Source organism: Coturnix japonica, chromosome 5 (genome assembly GCF_001577835.2).
Source record: "Coturnix japonica isolate 7356 chromosome 5, Coturnix japonica 2.1, whole genome shotgun sequence".
Classification (NCBI taxonomy): Eukaryota; Metazoa; Chordata; class Aves; order Galliformes; family Phasianidae; genus Coturnix; species Coturnix japonica.
Genome location: NC_029520.1, coordinates 13,534,086 through 13,545,194, shown reverse-complemented (window position 1 = coordinate 13,545,194; position 11,109 = coordinate 13,534,086). Strand labels below are relative to the sequence as shown.

Genomic DNA, 11,109 nt, shown 5'->3' with positions numbered 1-11,109 from the left:
GAATTGGAAACATCCCTCTGCACTGTGTCAGAAGGAAAACTGATGGCATTCTTGGACATGATGGTGGAGCTCTGAGCAACACCACCTCGTTGTGCATGAGCTGGGAGTGTGGGGAGGCACTGAGTCACGGCAATGGCCAAATTAATGCGAGGCCAAATTAGTGAGGCACTTGTTATGTTTGTGCGGTACCAGGTCTGCCCCAGGGGCTCTGCTCCCGGAGCTGAGGCAGCAGCAGTTATCAAGGCAGACATGGCTGCGCACTAACGTTGTTATTAACCGTGTGTTTCACCCTTATCTCCGAGATCGCAGACCGGGCGGCGCTCCCGGTGCAGCTGCGCCCCGCGCTCAAGATGGCGCCGTCCCGCCCTGTAGCCGTAGCCGTGTCGGTCCCGGCCCCGCCCCCCCCGCAGTCCCGGTTCGCGCCAAAGCGCCCCGTGACGTCATCGCGCGCAGCTCCGCCCCCGCCCGCCGTGTTTTCAAACGGAGGGGGCGGGCGCCATTGGCTGGCGTGCGTGTCACGTGACTAACGGTCGCGGGAAAGCCGCGGAGTCCGAACGGCGCGAGGTGCCGCCGTGCCCGGGGCAGCGCCGCGAGGAGCAGCCGATACCGCCAGCAGGGCGGAGCGGAGCAGCGGCCGTGAGCGGGGCCGAGCCGCCATGAGCTTCCTCAGCCTGCAGCCCACGGCGCCGCCGCGGCGGGTCTCGGCCCGACGGGCGGCCGCCCCGATCCGGCAGAAGCTGCTGTTCCTCAGCGGCCACAGCGACTGCGAGGAGGAGGACGAAGACGAGGAGGAGGAGGAGGGCGGCAGCAGCGGGAACAGCACCGGCGAGGACTCGGCCTTCCAGGAGGCGGACTCGCCGCTCTCCGTCGCCCGCACCCCGGCTCGGGGCGGCCCGCCCCTGCTGGAGGAGGAGGAGGAGGAGGAGGAGATGATGGAGCCCGCGGCCGCGCCGCTGCCGGACGAGGGGGACTCGTGGGAGGAGGAAGGTTTCGGCTCGTCTCCCGTCAAGTCTCCCGGCTCCTACTTCATGGCCGGGTCGCCGTCGCCGCCGCCCCCGCACAAGGGCCGCCGCTCGGCCGGCCGCTCCCCTCCGCATCCCGCGGCTGGCGGCTGCCGCCCGCGTAGCGACGAGCCCGGCTCCCCGCTGCCCGAGTACCCCGGCACGCCGCCGCACAAGACGTTCCGCAAGCTGCGGCTGTTCGACACGCCGCACACCCCCAAGGTGAGCGGCACAGCGACGGGCCGGGCGGGGCGGCCGTTACCGGGCGGGGGGGGCGGCGCCCCTCGCGTCCGGCGGTTGGAATGCGGGGCCGGGCGCGGCCGTGGCGGTTGTGTCGGGCGGGGGGCGCTCCCATCCGCTCCGCACGGCGCGGCGCACAGCGGGGCCGACACGTGAGGAGCGGCCGGAACGAGGCGCCGTGCCCGTCCCGTGCTCGTGGGGAAGGCCGAGGCACGGAGCGGTAACGTGGCAGCGCTCTGTCGGCACGGTCACTTTGGCGGTCGGGTTTTTGTTTTTCTTCCAACTTTCACCGTTGCTGAGGTTTTCCCGGCGGCGTAGTGTCCCGTCTAGATAAGGCCTAGAAGGATGATGGGCTTACGCTGAGTAGTAGCGAACCTTTTAGAGATACGAGCGTCTTTCCTGTGACACTTAAAGCAAACAGCTTAACGCTGAGTTCCGGCGGAGAACTTTAGATCAGAACCCAAATTCCCCGCCGGTTATCCCGGAGGTTACCTTTGGAATTCGAGAAAATCGGTGACGTTATCCAGCGGGAACGCAAACCGTGCTGAGGTTCCATAGAACCTTGACTGTCTCCGTCTAGTTTGGGTTTGGAGAGCAGGGCTGGGACGCTCGGAGTGTTGACGTTCCATTCGGGCTCGGTAGGAGCTGGTTGGATGCGGTGCTGCTGCTGGCCATGCAGTAGGACAGCGGTCAGCATCCTCGGGAGACCCGGCTGCGGGCTTCTGTGCCCGATTTAATGAACAACCCTTCGACTTGTAGATGGTCGGTTTTTGCTTAAAGCCTGTCATTGGAATTCGTGGCCCGGTGTCTAGTCTCACCTCCGTATCATTTATATGAAAATCCCCTTGTGACTCGTTGTGTCTAAAGCAATATTAAAACCATAAATGCCTTTTCTGTTTTTTAAATACAGAGTTTGCTTTCTAAAGCCCAAGGACTGGGCTCCAGCTCAGTCAAACTCCGAGGAGGCTCCTTATTTATGAACGCTGGGAGGTCAGAGAAGCAAGACTCAAATATTAGACAAACACCTCATGTGAATATTAATCCCTTCACTCCCGATTCCATGTTCCTTCACAACTCTGAAGGGCAGTGTCGAAGGAGGAAGAGAACACACTGGAATGAGTGAGTAATGTATTTCTTTCTTTGTGAAATTTGTCTTGAGCTGCTTCTGTAAGAATAGTTTTCTTTACCAATCTGTTAGCAATGTGAAAAAGAGCTTTCGAGCTTGTGCATCTGAGATTTGTGGTAGTGTGGAAGAACTGTTTAGTATTAGATCTTCTGGTTAGTACGTGGTGGAGAAAGATCAGGCTGTGTCCAGACTGCACACATGGCTGTTTCTTGAGGAAGGGCAAACACACTGAGTGCTGGTGTGAAATAACAATGGTGCTTGAGCTGCTTATGGTTTTTGTTTTGACTTTCTCCTTATAAACACCTCATTCAGTTAGACTAAACCTGAGGGGAGTGGGAGAGCTGAATCTCCAAACAGTCAGTAGTTGTTAGACTTGAATTGTAAATCTGTTTTAATTCTGCAAAACTAACAAGTGTGAATTCCAGCTCTTGTGGAGAGGACATGGAAGCGAGTGATGGAGAGCCTGAAGATGAAGTTATCAGACCTGCTAAGGTAATGAATGTTTAGAGCTTGTTGTGGGTTTTGGCACTTTGCATGTCTGCACACCTTAATATTTTCTTTTCTAATCTCTGCAGAGGATCACAATAACAGAAAGTAATATGAAGTCACGATATGCAACTGAATTTCACGAGCTGGAGAAGATTGGATCTGGTGAATTTGGTTCTGTATTTAAATGTGTGAAGAGGCTGGATGGCTGCATTTATGCTATTAAAAGATCCAAGAAGCCCTTGGCAGGCTCAGTGGATGAGTGAGTATTTCCTACTCTTACAAGCCACCTTTTAGTGCTTTTTTGTGCGTGTGATTGGTTTGTTGGTTTGTTTTTCTTCTAAATACTGTACAGACTTAGAAACTGGGGAATAGAAGTCATTTGACCACAACTCATTTACCCCAGTATTCTAAATGGAAACAGTTTGCTCTCATCTGGAAATAAAAAGATAATGTTCCCTTGCATTACTGGCAGGAGGGTACTGTATGAATAGGCCGTGCAGTGCTGATCTTTGAGTTAGGAGAGGAAAGCAGTGTTCCCACAACTGGGTGCTCGTGTGTGCTGGGTATGTCTGAGTGACATACAGCTTGGCAGGTGTTTTTTGGGTGAGCCTGATGTTCCTCCTGACTTTTTTTTCCCCAGTGTTAAGTAGTTTTATTGTAGTGTGCTGCCCAAAATTGCATACCAGGCCTACACAAGAGGAGTTCGAATTATTCAATTGTGCTCATGGCCCAGAAACTTATTTATAGTCCCGGCTTATGATTCTGATCTTTTTTTTTTCCCTGAAACTTCAATGATGTGCTTCGGAAAACTTGCTGCTGAGAATGGCTGGAAAGCAAGTAATGCAAGTGGCATCAAGAATCACCTGCAACAAAGCCTGATTTTTAATGTTCAGTGTCTTCTGATGCAAAATAAATGGCTTTAGCTGGTTGGACATAAATACAAACCCAATGGAAGGTGCCACAGAGATGAATGTTAAGATTTTTATTTAAAGACCTGAGCTGGTAGAAGGGGGTGATGTTACAATGTGTTTCTATATCAAACTGAAATGGAACTAATTTTACCTCATAACATTCCTATGTGCTGTTTTTTTGTGACTGCAACAGGCAAAATGCTTTAAGAGAGGTTTATGCACATGCAGTTCTGGGGCAGCATTCTCACGTAGTAAGATACTACTCTGCATGGGCCGAAGATGATCATATGCTTATACAGAATGAATACTGCAATGGTAAGTACTGCTTATCAGTTGACCTGAACTTGTTTAATAACCTGATTTTTGGAGATACCCAGGTATCTACAAATTGCAAGCATTAAGCAAGATCTGACTGCCCTACACATAGCTGGTGTTGTCGTTGTCTCAGGTGTGTTTTATGTGTTCCTTTCTGTTGCAAAAGGGATAACAGGTACATGAAGCAATAACAGCAAAATTTCAGGTGGTGTGAAGCTTTCAAGAATATTGGAGCTACTCTAGGTGTTTGTGAGCAGTAAAGCTGTGCCTTCTTTTGAATAGTATCTCAAGCTGGAAGAGTGAGGAAAGGTTTTTCCCTGGAAAAAGTGTGTGTGTGTGTGTGTGGGGGGGGGGGGGAGGTGGAAGGAATACATTGCATTGCTATAAAAGAGGTGATGCTTGATTTTACATTTCCTGTGCATCATCAGCAAATTCTTGATGATGGAGTTGCTACTAATTCTGGAAGTCAGTTGTATGTAAATTTTGGAGTCATTACTTTCTCAATTGTCTGATGTAAAAAATTGTTTTCTTTAATGTCTCTTCTAGGTGGCAGTTTAGCCGATGCCATAAGTGAGAATTACAGGAACATGCGTTATTTTACTGAGCCAGAGCTGAAGGACCTACTGCTTCAGGTGGCTCGAGGCTTAAAGTACATACATTCAATGTCACTGGTACACATGGACATCAAACCTAGTAAGCATTAACTGCTTTAATCTACTGATAGCTTCTTCAGTAAACTTAATCTTCTGTAGACAAATGAGTAGTTAACCATGCTTTATTAAGTGTGAATTGTTAATTGAAGTTCTAAGTAGCGGTAGAAAGATGTCAGTTATGAAGTTGGCAAGCAAACTTGAACTGTTAATGAGTTTATCTTGGATCTTTTTTGTGTAATTGACTCTTGCATAAAATTTGGCTGTTCTCCCAGCAGAGAGGCACAAAGTGAGTGTGTGCGTTTGTGTGCTGTAATTTCTTGCTTGAGGAGTTGGGTATGCAACTGAAACTTCTGCATGGCTAAGATAAATGGGTGAAGCAAAAATTGGACACAAATATGGTTTTTTAACAGTTGTATTCTTTTTCAGGTAACATTTTCATATCCAGGACATCGTTGCCAAATACAACTGCAGAAGAAGGTGATGATGAAGAGTGGTCATCTGATAGAGTCATATTTAAAATAGGTAAGAAGCAGCTACTTGTGCTTGAGAGCTGCATCACGTGCATTCCTGAGAAATAACTTCATGTTTTTGCAGGTGACCTTGGTCATGTAACTCGGGTATCGAGTCCACAAGTGGAAGAAGGTGACAGCCGTTTCCTTGCCAATGAAGTCCTGCAGGAGGTAGCTATCCTTCTTGTGGAAGATAGTTGTGTTTGATCTGTGTGCTGCTTTCTCTGTGGTGATTTGTTGTCTGCCACCTCCTTGCTCAGGGAGAAACTTGTAAATGATTTCTCCCTGAACACTGGTGGAAACATAATGTGTGTGTGTTCAGTACTCATCAGTCTGTCAGATTTCTTTTTATTACTGGATAGTGTCTAATAAATTTATTCTTCTTTATTTTTAAAGAATTACACTCATTTGCCAAAAGCAGATATTTTTGCTCTTGCTCTAACTGTTGTCTGTGCTGCTGGGGCTGAACCTCTTCCGACTAACGGTGACCAATGGCATGAAATTCGACAAGGAAAACTACCAAGAATACCACAAGTGCTTTCCCAAGAACTTCTGGAGTTACTAAAAGTAAGCACTCTTGTTCCAGCCGCTCACTGATTTGTGCAGTTTATTCCTGTACTAGTGGCCTTAACTAGGATGACTTATTTTCTTTTTTCCAAGGTTATGATCAGTCCTGATGCGGAGAAAAGACCTTCAGCTGTGGCGCTTGTCAAGCATTCAGTGCTGCTGTCTGCTGCAAAGAAGAGCGCAGAGCAGCTGCGGATAGAGCTGAACGCTGAGAAATTCAAAAATTCACTTTTGCAGAAGTAAGTAATTCCTCGGGGTGCTTAAATGTAACTCAGTTTCATACCGTTTTTCATGGGATGGTTATGATTGAATGCAGAAGGAATAATTTGACAGGCTGTGCAGGTCTGTAAGGGACAGGTTTGCTGAGGTAACTCAGCTCTTGTACTGTGTCCTTCAGTGGAAGGAAGAATTCAAGATTAGACTTCTAGGGAAGAATAGGTACGTGCTGTAGATCTTAATTCCCAAGTATTGGTGTGATGGACGGGTAGATGTGTGCATGTGTGACTGACATCCAGTCTTTTAAGAAAGTACATTTTTAAAATGGATTGTACTATTTCAGTGAATTGGCACAGTGTTCATGTGCAGAGGATGCGATGGGACACTGGTGTTGATAACACTCTGGCTTAAAGGAATAGAATTTGCCAGTTGAATGAAAACATGCAACTTAACAATTTTTCTCCATTCAGTTAGGACTGATGACAAACAGAGTTGAAATAGGTATTAGATAAGGTTAGAAAAACTAGTGAGCTATGTTGTGTATACACACTTCCATTCCAGCGGGTATTTTGGCTTCTATAAACACAAGCAAAAGCCATTGAGGAACTGTTAAGAGTTTTTATCCCAAATGGATGGCAAATCTTTAGTTCTGAACTGCTGCGACTAATCTGAAGCACTTACTGTGACATGCACGTAGACTCCCACTGGTGCTTTGCTAAACTGTGGCTTCCAATGTCTTGCAGAGAGCTGAAGAAGGCACAGATGGCAAAGGCTGCAGCTGAGGAGAGAGCTCTGTTCACTGACAGAATGACAACCAGATCTACGACACAAAGTAGACCATCTCGACTCATTGGCAAGAAAATGAACCGCTCAGTTAGTCTTACTATATACTGAACTGAGGTCCAAAAGAACTACTGAGAATGGCTCTAGCATCTCTGCTGGACTGAAGCCTGAGGATTTGAAGGGAACGTTCAATTCCTGGTTTCTTGTCCTGTCTGAACAGTGTCGCTACTTTTACAGGAATTGCTTCTGGGTTTTTAATTTCTACGATATGGCTGATGAGCTGTAGTGGCCATTTGAGATAATGGACTCGGTTACTATCTGTAGAGGATCCTGGATGTTAATCCACGAACATTTCAGTTACACTGTTAGATGTTACATCGCCCCAGGGTTAACCACTATAGTGGTGTGCTGCTTTTTGGTGTTACAGCATCGTAATGACAAGTACTATCCCTAATGATCTTTAAGAAGGAGGGAAGGGGACTTGCTGTGTTACTGGTTTTGGAGCAGAGGGGAATAAGTTTTGACAGACGGGCTTTAAGGCCACCTATGCTCGGTGTACCTGATGTCAGGTAGACTTCTATTGTGAATTTTATTTGTATATTCAACTGGGAGCACTTTGTAGGCATTGCATAAACCACAGCTTAGAAACCTGTGGAATTAAGTGCCATGTGGAACTGCTGCTATTTTAGTGTTTTGTCCTCGCTGTAAACTGTAGCATTAAAACAATCATTCTTGTGTTAATAGGCTTCTTGTTAAAACAATTACGTGAATCAAATCTAAGCTGCGTTTTAGTGAAGGCAGCATTTTCCTCTTGAAGCTAGTGCATTGTGAAATAATGCACCAATGTAAACTTGGACTCTGTATTAGTGTAGTGCAATTGTTAATGTCTTGGCTATTGATGTTCTGTAATCCTTTTAATAAGGTTCTCTAAATGTTGGTATTCTCTTCAGTTTTTCATTCTTGAGGCTCTTGTATATTTTTTTAAATGTTGAAATACCTGTAAATAATTGTTTAGCGTAAGTGTTGAGGTTGTTCTTCATCGTTATGTACATAAGTTGAACTGTGCATATAGTGCGCTATGCTATAAATGCAGTCTGGGATGCCAACAGAAACATTTTAACTGCTCAGTTTGAAATTCCCAAACAAACAGAATGTGGCCATTGAAACTTGTACTGATGTTGGCTTTAGGTTAACAGATGTTACTAAAAGATAGAACTGTTCCAATAACTGGCTTGTCTCTTAATTCATTTTAGTGTAAACGGTGTTTCTCCCATTTGTGCTCTGTTTGTTTTTACTAGTGTTGAATTTGAATATTAAAGTTAAAAGTTGTGTTTAGTGGTGTCCTATGCTTATTTAAACTTTATAATTGTGGAAATGAGATGTTGATTTAGGAACAATCCAAGGCTGGGTTAGATTTGCTTCTTGTTGCTATGTAGCAATTTGCGAGTCCCTCGCTATTGTGAGTGGGAGTCACCAATAGTCACATTGGGGCAAAAGCAACAGTCTGCCTGTGCTAGTGTATATCAACAGCAGTCTGTCTCTACAGCTTCAGGAAGGTGCTGCGAGGTGGGAAGCTGAAGACACTGGAGTTGGAACTCGGTGTACTGGACTTGAAGACTTGGGCAGACTGTGAAGGAAGTCCCGCTGCTTCTGAGGTAAGGAGGGAAAGCTGCTGAGTGGGAAGAGAACTGTTAATGCAGAAGCTTGGAGGGAAACTGGTAGGAACTGGAATGTGATAAGAGCACGTTTTCTATGGCGTGGAAGTAAAATACACGTATGTAGTATACGTAAAGAGGAGAGCTACATTAAATGCAATAAAGACTTCATTGACGAGCCTACTTAGTGAGTTTTTAGATTGCTTTCAGAAGAGTTTGATCTTGGTTAAAGCAGCAAGTACCAGAACTGGGAGGCAAATGTTATTCGCAATACCTGTGTTATTACTTCTATTTTTCTTGTGATTTTTATTTTTTAATAGGTTCGTTTTGCAAAGCAGAGCTATTGTAGTACTCTGACTGCTGAGATCAGAGTGTCTGACTTATTGAAGAACTACAGGTACAGAGAACCTTAACATAACTATAAAGCTGGTATTTTACATCCTTGTCTCCTCTAGAAATATGCTCCTATTCTGCCTGAATCTGAATCCAGTGCTGCAATCCATCAGAGTTGTGTCGTGGTTGAACTGAATTTAAATCAAGACAAAATAAACCCATGTGCTCCCTACAGCTGATGTTGTGACCTTGTCTTTCAAGTGTTTAGCGGTCTTCAGCAACACCCGCTAGACAAAATAGTCAATGAATGTCTAGCAAAACATTCATTGCGTGCTAGTATGGCATTTCCCTCACTATTAGAAATCATTGTTTGTTTGGCAGTAGTGATTAAGCACTCTTATCAACAGTACTTTAGATAAGTGATAAATCTTTTTTTCATCTTCACACTTTGCATTTCTGCAGGCTTGGAAAAGTACAGTGAAATCATGGCAGTATCGTGTAATTTTGATATACGTTTAAAATGTGCAGGTTTAATAATTCTCAGCACTTGTGCTGCTTACCGATGGCCTTGCTGTTTGGAAGGGCTTGTTCTAAAGCAATGACCAGAAACAGTCAAACGTGCAGCTCCTCTCTGCAGGAGCCTTCTCTTTTTTCAGTGACCATCTGAGAGCTTCTAGCTCCCCCAGTTGGAGGCTGCTGAGCTGACACAGGTTATTGGCTGAAGAAACTGCAGGGAGCGGGACAGCACGTAGGAAATTAAAGTTCCACTTCTGTTTAAACACTTGGGTTTGTGTGAAGATGTTATCACCTTCAATGTACAGGACTGGGGTAAGGGAAAGGGAGGGACCTCAAGGAGAGAGTATTACTGTGCCTAATTAAACAGGAAGCAGTTTATTACTATTTAGCATGTTCGAAGACCTGACTTATACAAGCTCAAAGATGACTTCAGATGCTGAGTTTTCCATTGCATTCTTCTCTTAACTACAAATGTAGACTAAGATGCTTGTGAACAGGAATGGGCTGAAAAGATAACTTAGTGCTCCATATTTTACCTCTATTAAAGTGTGATTGAAAAAGCATGTGTATAAAATAGCTGAAAAGTGTATCTAAGTGTATTATGCTGGAATATCTGTAAGGGCTGCTCTAAGAATCTTAGAAGCAAACATCAGATGAACTGCTTTTTGTAGGTGAGACTGAGCTAACATTTCACTTGGTATCCAGTGCTGCTGCTTATTTCACCTAAAATGATTTTCATACTTAGTTTCTATGTAGTTTCAGTGAGAACATTTGGGGGTGTGTGTTGTAAGGCCAGAGCCAAAATGGGTTTTAAAATAATTGAAGAAATAATCTAGAGATCTGAGGACCGACTGCAGTATCATACCACATATGCTCACTGCTTCTTCTCACCCTACCTTCAGTGTTTGAGACTTGTTAAGAGTGGGGCTATTCCATTCAGAAACTGCAACGTGTTGATCATTTAACATTGACATTTGCTTTAGATTTATTTTCTATTGAAATCTTGCTGTGAAATGACAGGTTCTAGAAATAGTTTTCTTCAAAGAAGGCAAAAAAAGCATTACTAAAGGCCTTTGGTTTCTGTTTACTTCAGTGTGGCTTTGCTGAGAATGAAAATGACTCTTCCAGTCCCAGTTTGGGATGACGTTCTCTGAGTTAATAATGAGCAAAACCTGAGCATTACCAGCGTGTCTGAATTCTTTCCTTGATGATGTTTAAAATGACTCAGTGACATAAGACAAAATTAGTGACATTTTAAGTGTATAGTCTTTACTCTCATTAGAACCGCCCAGACAAATACTTAAATGTTTAGGTAATGAGTAATTAAGCTTCTAGAGGGGGAGGAGGAAGAGAGAAGTGACCTCTTAGGGCTGGGCCTCAGCAGGGTCTAAGTAAAGCTTTTTCCTGAAAGTGAGTCACTCTGAGACTGAGCCAGTTTTCCCTTCCTCACCTCCCAGCACACTTCAGTCATGCTTTAACCAGGGTGAGCAAACAAGATTAGAATAAGCACAGCTTGTAAAACAGAGTTGCTGAGATCTCAGATTCCAAGAAAAGCAGAAGTGTGTCAAGTTGCATCACAACTTACTTTTGTCACATGAATAATGCAAGCAAATTAGTTTAGGCAGCGCTATCAAGGGCTTTGTGGGTAAGTGCGATCTCTGTTAATTAGAGTTCTGCAGACTGTGCCAATGTTATCTTCAAAGGTTTTAAATGCAGATTGTTTGTTGGAGGGAGACCCAGGCTGCTCCAATTTAATGCTTAAAATAACCCACAGTCACACCTGTGACTGGCTGCA

At 45.0% G+C, this 11,109-nt stretch overlaps 1 protein-coding gene across 5 annotated transcripts; it reads left to right on the top strand.

Annotated features, from left to right (window-relative positions):
* Positions 1–506: 506 nt before the first annotated feature.
* Positions 507–9,032, top strand: WEE1 (WEE1 G2 checkpoint kinase). 5 transcript variants are annotated; one of them, XM_015864046.2, is made up of 13 exons: positions 507–1,223; positions 2,152–2,360; positions 2,793–2,859; positions 2,943–3,115; positions 3,961–4,082; positions 4,629–4,775; positions 5,162–5,257; positions 5,330–5,415; positions 5,641–5,811; positions 5,905–6,050; positions 6,771–6,900; positions 8,357–8,465; positions 8,786–9,032. In XM_015864046.2, the coding sequence occupies exons 1-12, from the start codon at positions 657–659 to the stop codon at positions 8,441–8,443; spliced, it is 2,001 nt and encodes a 666-aa protein (XP_015719532.1). In that variant the 5' UTR covers positions 507–656; the 3' UTR covers positions 8,444–8,465; positions 8,786–9,032. The 5 variants fall into 5 exon arrangements, 3 of the variants coding, with proteins under 3 accessions (XP_015719532.1, XP_015719533.1, XP_015719534.1); XR_001555522.1 differs by having other exon boundaries at positions 657–1,223; positions 6,771–6,859; positions 8,921–9,032; XR_001555521.1 differs by having other exon boundaries at positions 657–1,223; positions 6,771–6,859.
* Positions 9,033–11,109: the final 2,077 nt, after the last annotated feature.

Excerpts from the sequence above, each read along its gene's own strand:
- WEE1 (XM_015864046.2), top strand. The coding sequence starts at position 657 with ATGAGCTTCCTCAGCCTGCAGCCCACGGCGCCGCCGCGGCGGGTCTCG. Across the intron at positions 3,116-3,960 it reads TTGGCAGGCTCAGTGGATGA|GCAAAATGCTTTAAGAGAGG; the intron begins GTGAGTATTTCC and ends TGACTGCAACAG. Across the intron at positions 6,901-8,356 it reads GCAAGAAAATGAACCGCTCA|CTTCAGGAAGGTGCTGCGAG; the intron begins GTTAGTCTTACT and ends CTGTCTCTACAG.